Source organism: Narcine bancroftii, chromosome 4 (assembly GCF_036971445.1).
Source record: "Narcine bancroftii isolate sNarBan1 chromosome 4, sNarBan1.hap1, whole genome shotgun sequence".
NCBI lineage: Eukaryota > Metazoa > Chordata > Chondrichthyes > Torpediniformes > Narcinidae > Narcine > Narcine bancroftii.
In genome coordinates, this window is record NC_091472.1 from 296849764 (window position 1) to 296868241 (window position 18478).

An 18478-nucleotide genomic window follows, 5' to 3' on the forward strand; every position below is an offset into this window, starting at 1 on the left:
GGATCTATCTTGGTTAAGCGGATTTTTCAGATATTTGGGAATTTTCTCTAAAGGTGCCCAGTGGTATCAGAATACTTGCATTGGCTGTCACTGATCCCCGACCTCCACTGCCATTACCAATCCTGCCCAGGAGCCTCAGGTCCCTGTTTATGCCTGGGAGCCTGACGTCTCACCTCACCAATAAGTGGTAGGAGATTGCACAGGGATTGTCCAGTAGAATTTCAGTGACCTGCTGAAAAGGTATTTGACAAAGGGAGTGGCTCAGGTGGGCGAATGGTGAGAGAGATGACTCAAGTGTGTGAGGGGGAGAGAGTGGCTGGGTGGCTTGGGCAAACGAGTGGGGAGAGACCGTGGGGCGGGCGAGTGGGGAGAGACCGTGGTATTCAATTTAAATTTTGAGAATGCCGCAATGCAATTTATCATAAAGTTGCAGTAATTCATGGCAAAATAACCCAATTTATAAATAATCAATTCGTGCTTTCCTTTCAATCAATTAGTGGTTTCCTTTCCTTAAATGTGTAACCTGTTGACAAATACCTCCTTTGTAAAACTGATTCCCTCTAGCCCCACTTGAGCATGGTGGGTAAATAATTTTTCAACTTTCTTTTCAAATTGTGACATCATGTCTCACTGAAAACCTTTCAGATATTCAGAATTTTGGACGATTGATTTTTGGTTAATCGAAAATGGACTGTATAGGATTATATACTATTTAATTATATAATAGTAATCACTGGAAATCAGTACGACACTAATTCTCTCCCTTGCACAAGTGTTTGTGTGAATAGAATTCTATCTAAGTATTTGTACTGAAGATGCTTTATGATAAGTGATCATACATAAATTTCATAATAAACATGTTTCTTCATAATGAAATCAATGTCCTCTCCAATTGTTGCTCATTGTGGTCAATTTTAATCTTTTTTTCCAGCTCCTCCAACTGCAATTGTTCAGGTGAGTAACTTTACATGATTTTGTTTTGTCCCACACAAATTAAATTCCCTTTTGCTTCATGGTTTCTCTTCAAGGGGATGAAAAACTTTTTTTTCTGGATTAATCCAACTTCTGTCATTAAAGTTAGTAATTCCTTGTAAATGATTGGGTTGAAGTAGTTAATTTTATGTAAAATTATATTGTGCATTCAAATATGGCATTAGTCAACTTTGCAGTCATTAGGATTAGGCATAATGATTATTCTGGCACAAACCAAATTGGCTGAAGGGCCTGTTTCTGTGTTGTAGTGTATTCTTGTTCCATGGTTCTAATATTTCTATCCACTTAAGATGTTTATTTTTAATTACATTTGTGATAGGATCAGATTAAACACTATCATTTATGTGTGCGTATGTATGTGTGTGTATATATGTGTGTATTTATATATGTATACAGGTTGGGTATCCCCTTATCCAAAATACATGGGACCAACAGTGCTTCAGATTTTGTATTTTTCTGGATTTTGGAATAACGTGTTTAGGATAACTAAGTAGCACAGTAGCATCAGCAGAATATCTGTATCAGCTGTTAACAACAAACAACAGCAGGCTTTCAGTCTCCACCTACAATGCTTTTTGATTTAAAGCTAGAGTATACTGTATTTATTTTTTTCAATCCAATAATGTTGCTGGTCATGTTACACTCAAACATAGCATTTTAGGTGTGGATGCATTTCACACGAAAATAATGTTTTGTATTTCCCTTGATTTGGAACCTTTCAGCTATTTCACCATGGTCGTTTTCAATAATATCTTTGTACCACAGAGCAGAAAATAAGCAAAAAACATAGTGAGTAATGCACGTAGGTCTGCCGGCGATGATGGTTGGTGAAAAACTGGCGCCAACAGACCATCAGAGCCCCACGTGGGCAGGTGATGTCAGGTGTGCAATTTTCACAAAAACTTTCTGATTTTGGGGCCGCAACCTATATATATTTATATATATATTGTATCTGTGCTGTGCAATATGGGACACTGTTCATAAGTTTTTTTATCTAACTAGATGTGAGCTGCATTGCTGAAAATTTAATTAAAGAATTACCTTTATCTGGACATCTAAAATCAGAAAGCTCCAAAATTTGGCAAGTGGGGAGAGAGACCGACAGTGCGAGTCGGGCGGGGGCGAGAGTCCGGCAGCGCGAGTCGGGCGGGGGCGAGAGACAGGCAGCGCGAGTCGGGCGGGGGCGAGAGACCGGCAGCGCGAGTCGGGCGGGGGCGAGACACCGGCAGCGCGGGTCGGGCGGGGGCGAGAGACCGGCAGCGCGGGTCGGGCGGGGGCGAGAGACCGGCAGCGCGGGTCGGGCGGGGGCGAGAGACCGGCAGCGCGGGTCGGGCGGGGGCGAGAGACCGGCAGCGCGGGTCGGGCGGGGGCGAGAGACCGGCAGCGCGGGTCGGGCGGGGGCGAGAGACCGGCAGCGCGGGTCGGGCGGGGGCGAGAGTCCGGCAGCGCGGGTCGGGCGGGGGCGAGAGACCGGCAGCGCGGGTCGGGCGGGGGCGAGAGACCGGCAGCGCGGGTCGGGCGGGGGCGAGAGACCGGCAGCGCGGGTCGGGCGGGGGCGAGAGACCGGCAGCGCGGGTCGGGCGGGGGCGAGAGACCGGCAGCGCGGGTCGGGCGGGGGCGAGAGACCGGCAGCGCGGGTCGGGCGGGGGCGAGAGACCGGCAGCGCGGGTCGGGCGGGGGCGAGAGACCGGCAGCGCGGGTCGGGCGGGGGCGAGAGACCGGCAGCGCGGGTCGGGCGGGGGCGAGAGACCGGCAGCGCGGGTCGGGCGGGGGCGAGAGACCGGCAGCGCGGGTCGGGCGGGGGCGAGAGACCGGCAGCGCGGGTCGGGCGGGGGCGAGAGACCGGCAGCGCGGGTCGGGCGGGGGCGAGAGACCGGCAGCGCGGGTCGGGCGGGGGCGAGAGACCGGCAGCGCGGGTCGGGCGGGGGCGAGAGACCGGCAGCGCGGGTCGGGCGGGGGCGAGAGACCGGCAGCGCGGGTCGGGCGGGGGCGAGAGACCGGCAGCGCGGGTCGGGCGGGGGCGAGAGACCGGCAGCGCGGGTCGGGCGGGGGCGAGAGACCGGCAGCGCGGGTCGGGCGGGGGCGAGAGACCGGCAGCGCGGGTCGGGCGGGGGCGAGAGACCGGCAGCGCGGGTCGGGCGGGGGCGAGACACCGGCAGCGCGGGTCGGGCGGGGGCGAGAGACCGGCAGCGCGGGTCGGGCGGGGGCGAGAGACCGGCAGCGCGGGTCGGGCGGGGGCGAGAGACCGGCAGCGCGGGTCGGGCGGGGGCGAGAGACCGGCAGCGCGGGTCGGGCGGGGGCGAGAGACCGGCAGCGCGGGTCGGGCGGGGGCGAGAGACCGGCAGCGCGGGTCGGGCGGGGGCGAGAGTCCGGCAGCGCGGGTCGGGCGGGGGCGAGAGACCGGCAGCGCGGGTCGGGCGGGGGCGAGAGACCGGCAGCGCGGGTCGGGCGGGGGCGAGAGACCGGCAGCGCGGGTCGGGCGGGGGCGAGAGACCGGCAGCGCGGGTCGGGCGGGGGCGAGAGACCGGCAGCGCGGGTCGGGCGGGGGCGAGAGACCGGCAGCGCGGGTCGGGCGGGGGCGAGAGACCGGCAGCGCGGGTCGGGCGGGGGCGAGAGACCGGCAGCGCGGGTCGGGCGGGGGCGAGAGACCGGCAGCGCGGGTCGGGCGGGGGCGAGAGACCGGCAGCGCGGGTCGGGCGGGGGCGAGAGTCCGGCAGCGCGGGTCGGGCGGGGGCGAGAGACCGGCAGCGCGGGTCGGGCGGGGGCGAGAGACCGGCAGCGCGGGTCGGGCGGGGGCGAGAGACCGGCAGCGCGGGTCGGGCGGGGGCGAGAGACCGGCAGCGCGGGTCGGGCGGGGGCGAGAGACCGGCAGCGCGGGTCGGGCGGGGGCGAGAGACCGGCAGCGCGGGTCGGGCGGGGGCGAGAGACCGGCAGCGCGGGTCGGGCGGGGGCGAGAGACCGGCAGCGCGGGTCGGGCGGGGGCGAGAGACCGGCAGCGCGGGTCGGGCGGGGGCGAGAGACCGGCAGCGCGGGTCGGGCGGGGGCGAGAGACCGGCAGCGCGGGTCGGGCGGGGGCGAGTGACCGGCAGCGCGGGTCGGGCGGGGGCGAGAGACCGGCAGCGCGGGTCGGGCGGGGGCGAGAGACCGGCAGCGCGGGTCGGGCGGGGGCGAGAGACCGGCAGCGCGGGTCGGGCGGGGGCGAGAGACCGGCAGCGCGGGTCGGGCGGGGGCGAGAGACCGGCAGCGCGGGTCGGGCGGGGGCGAGAGACCGGCTGCGCGGGTCGGGCGGGGGCGAGAGACCGGCTGCGCGGGTCGGGCGGGGGCGAGAGACCGGCAGCGCGGGTCGGGCGGGGGCGAGAGACCGGCAGCGCGGGTCGGGCGGGGGCGAGAGACCGGCAGCGCGGGTCGGGCGGGGGCGAGAGACCGGCAGCGCGGGTCGGGCGGGGGCGAGAGACCGGCAGCGCGGGTCGGGCGGGGGCGAGAGACCGGCAGCGCGGGTCGGGCGGGGGCGAGAGACCGGCAGCGCGGGTCGGGCGGGGGCGAGAGACCGGCAGCGCGGGTCGGGCGGGGGCGAGAGACCGGCAGCGCGGGTCGGGCGGGGGCGAGAGACCGGCAGCGCGAGTCGGGCGGGGGCGAGAGACCGGCAGCGCGGGTCGGGCGGGGGCGAGACACCGGCAGCGCGGGTCGGGCGGGGGCGAGAGACCGGCAGCGCGGGTCGGGCGGGGGCGAGAGACCGGCAGCGCGGGTCGGGCGGGGGCGAGAGACCGGCAGCGCGGGTCGGGCGGGGGCGAGAGACCGGCAGCGCGGGTCGGGCGGGGGCGAGAGACCGGCAGCGCGGGTCGGGCGGGGGCGAGAGACCGGCAGCGCGGGTCGGGCGGGGGCGAGAGTCCGGCAGCGCGGGTCGGGCGGGGGCGAGAGACCGGCAGCGCGGGTCGGGCGGGGGCGAGAGACCGGCAGCGCGGGTCGGGCGGGGGCGAGAGACCGGCAGCGCGGGTCGGGCGGGGGCGAGAGACCGGCAGCGCGGGTCGGGCGGGGGCGAGAGACCGGCAGCGCGGGTCGGGCGGGGGCGAGAGACCGGCAGCGCGGGTCGGGCGGGGGCGAGAGACCGGCAGCGCGGGTCGGGCGGGGGCGAGAGACCGGCAGCGCGGGTCGGGCGGGGGCGAGAGACCGGCAGCGCGGGTCGGGCGGGGGCGAGAGACCGGCAGCGCGGGTCGGGCGGGGGCGAGAGACCGGCAGCGCGGGTCGGGCGGGGGCGAGAGACCGGCAGCGCGGGTCGGGCGGGGGCGAGAGACCGGCAGCGCGGGTCGGGCGGGGGGCGAGAGACCGGCAGCGCGGGTCGGGCGGGGGCGAGAGACCGGCAGCGCGGGTCGGGCGGGGGCGAGAGACCGGCAGCGCGGGTCGGGCGGGGGCGAGAGACCGGCAGCGCGGGTCGGGCGGGGGCGAGAGACCGGCAGCGCGGGTCGGGCGGGGGCGAGAGTAGACCGGCAGCCGCGGGTCGGGCGGGGGCGAGAGACCGGCAGCGCGGGTCGGGCGGGGGCGAGAGACCGCAGCGCGGGTCGGGCGGGGGCGAGAGACCGGCAGCGCCGGGTCGGGCGGGGGCGAGAGACCGGCAGCGCGGGTCGGGGCTGGGGGCGAGAGACCGGCAGCGGGTCGGGCGGGGGCGAGAGACCGGCAGCGCGGGTCGGGCGGGGGCGAGAGACCGGCAGCGCGGGTCGGGCGGGGGGCGAGAGACCGGCAGCGCGGGTCGGGCGGGGGGCGAGAGACCGGCAGCGCGGGTCGGGCGGGGGCGAGAGACCGGCAGCGCGGGTCGGGCGGGGGCGAGAGACCGGCAGCGCGGGTCGGGCGGGGGCGAGAGACCGGCAGCGCGGGTCGGGCGGGGGCGAGAGACCGGCAGCGCGGGTCGGGCGGGGGCGAGAGACCGGCAGCGCGGGTCGGGCGGGGGCGAGGAGAGACCGGCAGCGCGGGTCGGGCGGGGGGCGAGAGACCGGCAGCGCGGGTCGGGCGGGGGCGAGAGACCGGCAGCGCGGGTCGGGCGGGGGGCGAGAGACCGGCAGCGCGGGTCGGGCGGGGGCGAGAGACCGGCAGCGCGGGTCGGGCGGGGGCGAGAGACCGGCAGCGCGGGTCGGGCGGGGGGCGAGAGACCGGCAGCGCGGGTCGGGCGGGGGCGAGAGACCGGCAGCGCGGGTCGGGCGGGGGCGAGAGACCGGCAGCGCGGTCGGGCGGGGGGCGAGAGACCGGCAGCGCGGGTCGGGCGGGGGCGAGAGACCGGCAGCGCGGGTCGGGCGGGGGCGAGAGACCGGCAGCGCGGGTCGGGCGGGGGCGAGAGACCGGCAGCGCGGGTCGGGCGGGGGGCGAGAGACCGGCAGCGCGGGTCGGGCGGGGGGCGAGAGACCGGCAGCGCGGGTCGGGCGGGGGCGAGAGACCGGCAGCGGCGGGTCGGGCGGGGGGCGAGAGACCGGCAGCGCGGGTCGGGCGGGGGCGAGAGACCGGCAGCGCGGGTCGGGCGGGGGCGAGAGACCGGCAGCGCGGGTCGGGCGGGGGCGAGAGACCGGCAGCGCGGGTCGGGCGGGGGCGAGAGACCGGCAGCGCGGGTCGGGCGGGGGCGAGAGACCGGCAGCGCGGGTCGGGCGGGGCGAGAGACCGGCAGCGCGGGTCGGGGGCGAGACGGGCGGGGGGCGGGGCGAGAGACCGGCAGCGCGGGTCGGGCGGGGGGCGAGAGACCGGCAGCGCGGGTCGGGCGGGGGGGCGAGAGACCGGCAGCGCGGGTCGGGCGGGGGCGAGAGACCGGCAGCGCGGGTCGGGCGGGGGCGAGAGACCGGCAGCGCGGGGTCGGGCGGGGGCGAGAGACCGGCAGCGCGGGTCGGGCGGGGGCGAGAGACCGGCAGCGCGGGTCGGGCGGGGGCGAGAGACCGGCAGCGCGGGTCGGGCGGGGGCGAGAGACCGGCAGCGCGGGTCGGGCGGGGGCGAGAGACCGGCAGCGCGGGTCGGGCGGGGGCGAGAGACCGGCAGCGCGGGTCGGGCGGGGGCGAGAGACCGGCAGCGCGGGTCGGGCTGGGGGCGAGAGACCGGCAGCGCGGGTCGGGCGGGGGCGAGGGAGGGACCGGAGCGCGGGTCGGGCGGGGGCGAGAGACCGGCAGCGCGGGTCGGGCGGGGGCGAGAGACCGGCAGCGCGGGTCGGGCGGCCTTAAATCTGGCTTTCCGAAATCTGGAAAAATCTGAAATTCGAAACACACTGTCCCCGCAAGGGTTCCGGATAAAGGATTGTGTACCTGTAATGTTTTTGCCTTTTCACTTATTTTGAGCAGATACTTTCAAAGCAATATTGTGATTTCAATAAATAAATAGAAGTGTGTGTGTGAGTATGTGTAAGGATTAACTAATGGAGATCAGATTATTATTTTTGTGCTTTTAATTTCATTTTCTCTGTTGAATTTGAATGGTAAATATATCATTGAAAACATTTGGAGTTCATGGAGATCAAAATCTATATCTATGTAATTGCACCATATTTAATCGAATTAATTTATACTGTGTATGTTTTTTTAAAAATTGTAGACTTTAGTTTCGATCCTTTTGTAACCTTTCTGATGAAAAACTTAAGAATCTCATGTTTTACAGGCTGCAAATCCAATAGTTTCAGCTGGTCAACAAATTTCTGCTGCAAATGAATCATCTGGAGAAGAGCAACCCAAGAAGGTATTGATCTGTGAATGCATCCATTTAAGTTCAGAGTTTCAGTTAATGCAAATGTAAAAGGTTTATTTTGAAGAATCAAAAAGATGTATTTGCCTTTTTTTTAAAATGTAGGTACCGATGTAGGATTAAATAAAATTTTCACCTGTATATCTTTAAATACTTGATATTCTCATGGGTTCTACGGTAAATAAATGACTTTTCTTGTGTTATTTCCCGAATGGGATAAATGTTAACTCAGACAGCATTTGGGGAAAAATTTGGGGCGGATGATGAGAAAATTAATAAGATGAAAAAATGTCCACATCTGATGCTTATTAAAGACCTGTTTCAGATGCATTAGTGTCTGACCGTATCAATAACTGCCCAGTGGATAATGATATCAATAGCTGCCTGTTTTTTTTTGATGGTGACAAAATCTTGTCAAAATATTTTGTGCACTTATGCAAAGTAGGGTGCATACAGAAAGTATATAAGGCTTAGGAAGCAAAAGTAAGGAATTTGAGAAAGGACGGGAGAGCTGGAAGGGACCATGAGAATGGGTAAGGAAAAACCTAATGCTTATGTATATGTGAAGAACAGTAGGATGACAAGAGTGAAGGTAGTTCAGGTAGGGGAAGACCTAACTGAATACTTTGCTTCTGTGCTCACCAGAGAGAGGGATCTTGGTCAATATGAGGTCAGAATCAAACAGGCTGGAGCATGTTGAGGTTAAGAAAGAGGAAGTGCTGGATCTTCTTTAAAACATTTGGATTGATACGTCCAGAGGACTGGATGAGATAGACCAAAGGTTGAGATAGGAAGTAAGGGAAGAGATAGCTGAGATGTTGGCAATGATCTTTGTGTCCACCCTGGCCATGGGAGATGCTGAAGATTGAAGATTACAATGTGGCCCTCTTCTTTTTAAAAAAAAAATTATTGGTTGAAAATTCCCAAGATATCTTTGTGAGGTTCAAGACATGCCCAGTGAGCCTAATTAAATTTGATATATGTAAGGCAGTAGATGTGATGTATATCAATTTTATTAAGGCATTTGACAAGGTCTCCCATAGTAGGCTCATTCAGAATGTCATGAGGCATGAGATCCATGGAACTTTGAGAGTGTGGATTCGGAAATGGCTTGCCTGCAGAAAGCAGAGGGTTGTAGTAGATGGAATGTATTCTGCCTGGATGTCAGTGACTAGTGGATTTCCACAGGGATCTATTCTGGGACACCTCAGGTAGGAAGAACAGAGAGACTTGGGGACCCAATCCATTCATCTTTCAAGGTCATTGCATGGGTTGATAGTGTAGTTAAGGCTTAAGGTATGCTGCCCTTCATTAATTGGGTGATTGAGTTCAAGAGCCATGAGGTAATGTTGCTGCTCTATAAAACTCTGTGTAGGCCAGAATATTCAATTCTGGTCACCTTGTTATAGAAAGAATGTGGAAGCTTTGGAGAGGGTGCAGAGGATATTTACCAGGATGTTGCCTGGATTGGAAAACGTGCATTTTGAGGCAAGGTTATCAGAGCCAAGGCTTTTCTCTTTGGAGAAAAGAAGGATGAGATATATTTTACTAGAGCTTACAAGATTATGAGAGGCATAGATAGGGTGGACAACCAGTGTCTTGTTCTTGGGCAAAAGTAGCAAATACCAAATTGATATCTGTTTAAGGTGAGGGGTGAAAAGCTTGTGGGAAATTTCAGGGGTAAATTTATTTTAAATAAAGACTGGATACTCGGAATGAATCGCCTGGGGTGGTGATGGAGGCTGGTACAATAGGGACATTTAAAAGACTCTTGGATGCAGGAAAAATAGAGGGTTAGGGGTTTGAGGTAGGCAAGGTTTAGATTGTTGAGTAGGTTGGTTGACCCATGCTGGTCACAACTCCTCATCTGTGCCAGTTCCAAATAGTCCTCTTACAGATGTCTCCATCTTGCAGATGTTTATCTATCTCCACTTTAAATATTGTGACAGATAATATAATATTTTATATTGTATGTAGCTATATTTTAAAGGAGATAAATTGTGGCAGGTTTTTTAGTGTAGGTCACATACAAACACTGCAAAGCAGACCTCATTTAAAATGCCAGAGCTCTGCTCAAGCCAGACAGTCCAGGCCCCAAGTACCTTTGCAGAAACTTTGAAGAATGCCTATAAGGACTTCACAAGTAGGTGTTAATTAGACATGCTGTGGAGTAATGAATTTTTGTTTTGGAAAGCAGCACATGAACGAACTCGGAAGATTAGGTCCGGAGCCACAGTCTGTCTGAATGCAGTTGGGTGTTCTAAGAGGATCGTGTGGTTTTCTCTGTGTGTGTTAGAGAGAGAGAGAGAAAGAGAGAGAGAGAGAGAGAATTGGGTTCTATAGTTTTATAGTTCACCAGCAGTAGCTGGGACTGGAATATGACAAGCTAGCAAGGTTGTGAAAAAAAACCCATTTTGAAGTTCTTAGGGTTGGTCAAAGTCCTTGTGGTCCATACAAGAGGAGAGGACTGGCTGCATAAATGTTTCCCTTGAAATAAGGGAAACAAAAAGGAACTCTGTGATGACCTGAAAGAAAAAGATTATAATCTGGAAAACCCATGGGGCAAGTTTCTTCGGCATGACACTGAAGTGGCTGATCAGAAGGAATCAGCGTGGATGTCCCAACAAGCAACAAATCTCTGAAAACCTTCCCGAGCAGTAACCACTTACCTTTCAAGCACCAAAGCCTGGTGAAATTCATAAATGTTTAATTCTGTGCACAGTATAAGATTTGCCTGATACCAGTGAACTTGGAGGAGTGAGAAGTGAGACTGGACTTTGAATCCAAGAACTTTTCTGAACTTACACACACATTACATACACGTGTGCTTAGAATTAGAAGGGGGTTAAGTTAATAGTAATAAGTTAAAGTTTGATTCTGTTTTCATGTTTAAAGATAATTAAAAGCAACTTTTAATTATCCAAACTTTCCCCATGTCTCCTTTCCTCGAGCTCAGTTTTTTTTCCCTTTATCTCCTTTCCCCTAATTCTGCTTCGACAGAGCCCCTCACCATTGCACCTCCCCCCAGTCAATTCTCACTTTTCCTGTGTCCTATTCATATCCAATTTGCACCTTTTTTCTGTTGGTCTGTACTCTTCCCCTACCTATTTTTTCCTCTCAAGACCTGCCAGCTTTTTGTACCTTGAAGAAGAGCTCAGACCCGAAACGTCGGTTTATATATTTTTACCTCTTATGGATGCTGCAAGACGTGCTGAGTTTCTCCAGCATTTCTGTGCTTTTACTACAATCACAACATTTGCAGACTTTCATGTTTCACAACATTCTAATGAATCTCTTCTGTGCTCTAATGTGATCTGAGTGAGCTGAATTGCACCCAATACTCCGTGTGATCTAACCAATGCTTTGTACAGTTGCAACAAGTCCTAGCTCTTGGACTCAGTGCCTCAACTATATAGCCCAGTATTCTAAATGCTTTATCACTTCCTTATCCATCTGTGTTGCCTCTTCCAGCTACCTCTGGACTTGTAAGGATACTCTTGCGCATCAACACTAAAGTCCCTACCAGTTTCCGACTTGAGTCCAGCCGTTTTCGGTTGTTTCATCAATAGCTGTCTAGATTTTCTTCTGACAAATAATTAATGATCTGTTTCATTCACCATTCTAGAGATGATAAAACAGTCTATACCTACAAGCAGGAAGGCTGGGTAATATTGAAAACAATGTCACTGAAGGGCAAATAAAATTTATGCTATGACCCATTAAAGTAAGCTTCATAACTTTTCCCTCTAGCATAAAAACTTTGCCATCAATGAATTTCTTCACCCTCAGTACTCTGGAAGATCACCATTGACCAGAAACTGAGCAGGCCACATATGTAACAAGTCAACATGGGCATCTGATAGCAAGCAACTTGAATTAAGACTTTGGAAGAATGTTTGCCTCATTATGCTTTTGGAAATATCATTCTTTCTGTTCCACTGTCAAAGGTCATTAAGGACAATTAATAAATACGAGCCTCGCCAGCTCTACCCGTAACCCATGAGTGAATGAGTTAAGACTAGAACTATTCCTCTTGGGCATATTCTCAAGATCCAGGATGTTTTACTTGCAGTTTGGTTTTGTGGATCCTGAAGTGGCTAGCAAGACCATGTGGGACTGCTGCTTCTTCCACAAATGTAGCCAGAAATGTTTGCTGATAGACCTATATGCTTTTCCTTCACGTCAAATGGTAAGAGTGGGCTTGAGATTTACATGAGTTAAAGAAAATATTGGATTTCTTCAGGAAAGCATTGATAACATCCTTGAATGTTTGTCTCTCTATCTCTCTGCCCAGTAATCCCCTTCCATTATGGAGCTTGCAATAGTGTGTCTGTTTGGGGGAGTTGGATATTTGCTTACTGATAGTAATTGGGGCCTTAATACTGGGGATGCAGGCCTGTGAGAGGCTGTTGACTTTAGTTAGCTTATCTCTCCAATAAAGTCGGAGTATTTTTCAGAGACAACATTTGTGATATTTTTTCCATTAGCTTTCTCTTCAATACTATATTATGAATAATCTTAAGGCAAAGGTGCATAACTTAGAAGTAAATTTCCATCATCTTAACAATTAAAAGCTTGTTTTACTAAATTATAATTTCTCATGTACAAATTTCCAGTAATTTTAGGAAGTTTGCTCTAATTTATTATTGATTTGTTTAGGTTAAGGTTGTAACTTAATATCACTTCTTTTCAGAAGTCTGTTTGGACTGAACATAAATCTCCAGATGGGAGGACCTACTTCTATAACTGTGAAACAAAACAGTCCACGTGGGAGAAGCCAGATGAGTTGAAATCACATGTAGAGGTATGAACTGTTGGCTTGGGAAATAAGGGAAAATGGGCATGGGGTTTCAACTTTGAAAGATATTATCTTTGCTTGTTCAGTCTTGAAATTATCTCTGGGGTTTCTCTTTGTAACGTAATTTATATGAAAAAATATTGTTAAGGAATATGAAAACCTGTTTGAACAAATAAACGAAGGATATTTGTTAACAATATTAATGCAAGAATGTTTTTCATATTTCAAGCAATTGCTATCAAAATGTCCATGGAAAGAATACAAATCTGACACAGGGAAGCCCTATTATTATAATTCTCAAACAAAAGAATCTCGATGGACTAAACCCAAAGAACTGGAAGATCTGGAAGGTAAAATGGTTAATGGTTTCTATGAAGTTGCATTAGATTTTAAGACTGTTTCTTGAACCATTTTCATTTGTGGTTTGCTTCAAATATGGAATTGTTATAAGTAAGCAGGATGAAAAGAAAGCGACACTGCTGGACCTGCTGTAACAGCAGCACTGCTACTGGAGTAGACCCAGGAGAGCGGAGACACAGTGCTTCTCCAAAGGGTATCGGGGACTCTTTTCAGGTGTTAAACAGCTTGTTAGAGGAGCCAACATTGTTTTTAAAGTCAAATTCTGCAGTCATGGGTCTTTGCCTAATATGGCGGCCCCTGTGTTCGGCAGTAGCCACGAGGAGTTGCAGGCTCCGGAGGAGCCACAAACCATGGCAGGAGAAATCGAGGAGACAGCTCTACAGGATAGTGATACAGCGACAGAGCAGTGAAAAACTCCGTGTCTGAGGGACCCTCACAGGTCGCGGGCAACTTGTGGTCAGGGGACCACACTAGCTGCGTGCTGCTAGAGACTGGCTTATAGGAGTAAGGTAACAGCTGGGATTCAAGAGGGTGCTGAGGGCTAGAAGGGCCTTGGGCACTGAATGCTTCCTGATCGTGTTGGCTGGTTGGATCTGAAGCTCAGGCTGCCAATGGATCGAACAGGGATCTGTGCAGCTGCAGAAGTTGCAAGAACGCTGGAGCAGAGTCACTCTAAAGGGAATCTCTTTGGCTTCTCTTTCTCTATACTGTAAGGGGCTCCAGGCTACACTAATGGCGACTCTTTGTCTCTTATGGCAGGCAGAAGGCAATTTTGTGAAATATTACATGTTCTGTACTATTACATTACAGTACAGGAATCTTGAAAAGCAAAATGTTCCGGATGCTTGAGGTTTTGATTAGAAAATTCTGGGAATCCTCAGCAGGCCAGGCCACATCTTTGACTGGATGAGATTAGAGATAAAATAAGTGTGAAAATGGAATGAACAAAAGGGAAGGTAAAAGAGGTTTATTATTCTTTAGGGTAGGAGAAATTGGAGTTAATGGATCCAAATGGAATATGGTGTTAAAGCATATCGAGAAGGGCTTCCTGAAACAGTGTTTGTGTCATCCAGGACTTTTTATTGCTCCTGTAATAAACAGGTAAGGTGTGTTTGTTGATGTTCCTGAAAGCCCTTTGGTTTTCACTATGCTAAATAAAAAATGGCTTTAACTTGTAGCCAGCAACATTGCCTCCCAACAACACTCTCACTCTGTCTTTAAAAGACTTAAAGCTTGGCATTGACTTGGCCTCCTTCTGGATGAAGGTCCTTTCAGGTATTTGCTTCCAGAATAAAGAGCCTTCCATCCACATTAAAAATTTGCTGGGGAAAATAACTTGCCTCTATAATCTGTTTATCTTAGTTACAACAAATTCTTCTGTTGCCTTTGCATCAACACTCGCAGACTCAGCACTCACTTTCACATTAAGCATTGTTTGAAGTGCTTGAACCATTCAGAGCTAGCAATAAAATCAATATCATAGTCTGGTCCTGCTTTCTCTTTAAACATCTGGAACAAGCTTCGTGCCATATCAGTGATCGTCAGCATGCTGAGAGGGATTTGCTTTTGTGTTTGGTCCTCAGTCACTAGCAACATCTCCATTTCTGATTTGGGTCCCTCTCATATTTTCGTTAGCCTTGTTGCTTTCAGTGGATCCAATCTTTATCAGCTTGGAGATTTTTTTTCTTTGTTTTTTGAGGATCGTTGCGATGGTCGAGTTCGAGCAATAGCATTCACTGTTTTTCCACTTTTATGCGGTTTAATAATCTGTTGTTTCACTTCCAACTTGATACTTCTCCTTTACCTCTTGCTGTTGCTCTCAATAGCACTGGTCTTACTGTGTTTGGGAGCTGTGATAGACAGAAAGTACAGATACCAGTACATTACAGTATACCTAGCCCTTTGCTACACATGTTGCATGTGGGAAGTTGTTGCATACATCCGCTACATCCTGTTCTCTGATCTCCATTATAAGCCTATTGAACCACGGACATTGGACGTATATGCGGTCGGACATTGCCTTGTACTTGTTATCCTGTTTCAATGGATATTGCTTGTGGTGTATGATGAGAGATAGAGGAGTCTGAGTCTATTCTGCAGAGGTTAGCAGAATTAATAATGCTTAATTAAAACATACAAATTTGTTAAAGAGTTTAAAAGAATTGATGCTGTGAGTTCGTTTCTCCTCAATTGGTATACCTACTGTGGGGGTCAGAGCTAGAGAATATGTGGTAGCCCAATTAGTGATTTTTTTTCAATTGGAGACTGTTTAACCTTTGGAATTCTCTCCCTGATTTAATTGAAAACCAATTTCTGGATATCAAAGATGTGCGAATAGCATTGGAAAATATTCCTGAGAATTAAATAACTCTAATGAATGGCAGAACAAGTTGAGGAATGTAATGGCATATTTCTATCGTGTTTCCTGTATTATTTTCTGAAGAGCAATCTTAAACTTTCCTTTCAGTTCTCTAATGTAGTGGAAAATCTTCTTTGAAGAGTAATTGTTGACTCACCTTGTGTTGTGCTTTTTGTATATAATTGATCTAACCTCTTTAGAGTCTCTGCTTCAGATAAAGTGGATCCTCCTCCTAAATGATAGCATCTGGGTTGCTGGTCACTCGAAGTCTTTAATCCAGCAATGTCTGAGACAATTGGTTCATTTTGATTTCATCAAAAGAAGGCTCACTGTTTAAACAAAACACTGTAGAAAGTTCTATATTTCAGTAGAAGGTGCAGCTAGAAAAAAATCACCTTCAATTTTTTGTGAACAAATGTTCTGTAATTTGCAGAGAATTCTCTTGTTGAAATGATTGATATTTGAAAATATCTTCAATTCTAAATTAATCATTTGTTTCTGCAGAAATGATCAAGGCTGAAGAAGAAAATGGGTATGTTCTACAGTAATTCCTTTTTTCTAAAATGAGTGAAATTGGAAATTGAATTTTGAGTTGGATTTTTGAAAATGTGCAAAGGAGATAGGAGTTCTTAACATAACATAACAATTACAGCACGGAAACAGGCCATTAGGCCCTTCTAGTCCGCACTGAACCAAACACCCCTTTCTAGTCCCACCTCCCTGCACAATGCCCATAACCCTCCATCTTCTTCTCATCCATATACCTGTCTAACCTTTTCTTAAATAATACAATTGACTCCGCCGCCACTATTTCTCCCGGAAGATCATTCCACACGGCTACCACTCTCTGTTGTTGAAATAGTGAGGAAATTGTAATGAAGATTTACATTGTTTGGTTTCTGTGTACATTTATTTTCTGTAGTTGAAACACAGTAATCGGCCCCCACCCAAAAAATTCAAGCAGTCATGAACTGGATTGTCCAAGAGTCTATCCGACCACCACTTGCTGATTAATTGCGCTTAAACGTGCACTGTTGGATGACAGTAAAAGGCACACTGCACTCTTGTCTGCCCCCCCACTCTGCTCTCTCAATCGCAGAATTTCAGAGCTCTATTTTTCAAGCTCAGAGAGCCAAATTTCCTTCATAAAGGTACACAAGTACATTTCCAGAGTTAATCAAGACAAATATGTTTTATCTGATTTCTTGCTAAGTAATTGAAAACTAAAATAACAACACTAACGTCAGGGTTGATAGTAAAAATAATCTCTGACTGCTGCTTTCACATTTGTTTTGCGAACCTTGAATATCTAACATTTTAAAATATTCTGACACATCCTTGTAAAATTTTGGCACATCTCGGAATTGCTACAATGTCAGTCTAGCTAAATACACTGCTGGAGAAGTTCACCATCAGTTGGGGTAAAAAAAAAGTTGATGTTTTTGAGCTGAAGCCTTTTATGGTGACTGGAGAGATGTAGAGAAGCCAGTGTAAAAAGGACAGAGTAGGAATGGTAGACTAGAAGTCCCATGTGGAATTGGTAAACCATGTGGAGATGCAGATGGCAAACAAAGGGAGTGAGAGCAAGAACAATAATGAGATCAGGTGGAGGAAGATGAATCGTACAGGGTAGAGTAGGTGATCAGAAGACCGGCTGGAATCTGGTGAGAATGGCAGTATAAAGAGAGGACAGATGGAACTGGGGTGGGGTGGTTTTTGGGGACAAGGGGAAGAGAGTGGATGAATCCAGTGGGGATATGAACTAAAGAGGGGGGGATTTAGAAGAGGTGGATGGCTCAGTAGGGGTGGCAGGAAAGGATACAGAAACAGAGACAGGGTATTCATTACATCAAATTAGAAAATTCTGTATTCATACCATTGGGCTATAGACTACCCAGATGGAATATGAGGTGTTGCCCCTCTAGTTTGTGTTGGGCCTCACTCTGTCAAGGTAGAAGTTCCAGGACAGACAGGTTGGAATGGGAAGGGAAATTGAAATGATACACAACTTCAGGATGGCCATTGTGGACAGACTGTCAAAATGGTCGTCAAGTGTGTGTTTGGTCCCTCTGTAGAAGAGACTACATTGAAAGCACCAAATGCAGTAGATGAGGTTCACACAGGTGCACATTAATCTGTGCCTCGCATGAAAGGGCTGTTTGTGATCCTCAATGGTGGTGAGGGAGGACATATAATTTCAGATAATAGGAGTTTGTCTGTAATATGCTTGCATTTAGATTACGCCATTTAAAAGACAAAAGAGTGCAAAATGTTAAGTAATTAGAAAACAAATCAGTATTGTAGTCTTTAATTATGTATAGTTCTTTTTATCAGCTAATTCGCATAATTTACAACATTTAAATTCAGACCCCAGTCGTGGCGCTGTAACAGTGTTGCACTAACTGCTACGCTAACTGTGCCACTGTCATAATTAACCCCCTCCCCTCGCTCTGACAACCTGACTCACCTCCACACGTATCCCGCTCAGACCCTTGCTGCATCCTGACTCGCCTCCACACCAGTGTCCCAGTTAGGCCCTTTGCATACTTTCCTTTAAATTCAAACCCCACTTGCGATGGTATAACGGCATTGCGCTAGCCTCTACGCTAACTGTGGCACCTTCATAATTAACCCCCCTCCAAGTTTACAGATAAAGCCTTATTATTAATACCTTAATAATATACTAATAAAAATAAAGACTCCTATCAGACATGGATAAGGAGACACTTTGAGAGAGTCGCCCTAGTGGTGAGCGGCATTAGCCGGCACTTCATCCTGGGTGCTGCCATTTTAATCAAACACAACTTTATTGAAACTTCATTCAAACAGCTGCTGCAGGCGGGCACGACCGGAGCGCTCCATTGGCTGAATGTTTGCTCCCAAGGGTTTTGTGTTGCTTTCGAGAACCTATACTTTTGCAACTTTAAACTTTTATTTAAAACTTTATTTATTCTTATTTATCTTAAAATGTATTTATTTATTTTCTTGGGTTTTTTTGCTCTTTGTTTGAAGTTCCGGTTGATTGAGTTCCAGATAATGGAGATTTTACTGTATTTGTGTGGCTGGACCTGATGAGTTTGTGGTCAATGGTGACCCTTCCAGGATGCTAATAGTGAGGACTGCTCAACCATGATGGTATACAATGTCAATGTTAGGGGTTTAGTCTCTCCCTTGTCTAATCTCTCATTGCCTGGCATAAATGTTACATATCCTTATCAGTCCTTGACTGATGGTATATTGAATCTGTGCAGAGAATTTTTTTTTAT

The 18478-nt window shown here is 51.4% G+C and overlaps 1 protein-coding gene across 5 annotated transcripts in view; it reads left to right on the forward strand.

Moving 5' to 3' along the window:
• prpf40a (PRP40 pre-mRNA processing factor 40 homolog A) overlaps positions 1 to 18478 on the forward strand; it is a 66196-nt gene that overhangs the window by 17591 nt on the left and 30127 nt on the right. For all 5 annotated transcript variants that reach the window (XM_069935534.1, XM_069935535.1, XM_069935536.1 and 2 more), the window contains 5 exons: positions 932 to 954; positions 7612 to 7689; positions 12389 to 12499; positions 12723 to 12843; positions 15717 to 15744. In XM_069935534.1, the coding sequence (XP_069791635.1) occupies positions 932 to 954; positions 7612 to 7689; positions 12389 to 12499; positions 12723 to 12843; positions 15717 to 15744 (361 nt within the window). The remainder of the gene's footprint in view (positions 1 to 931; positions 955 to 7611; positions 7690 to 12388; positions 12500 to 12722; positions 12844 to 15716; positions 15745 to 18478) is intronic.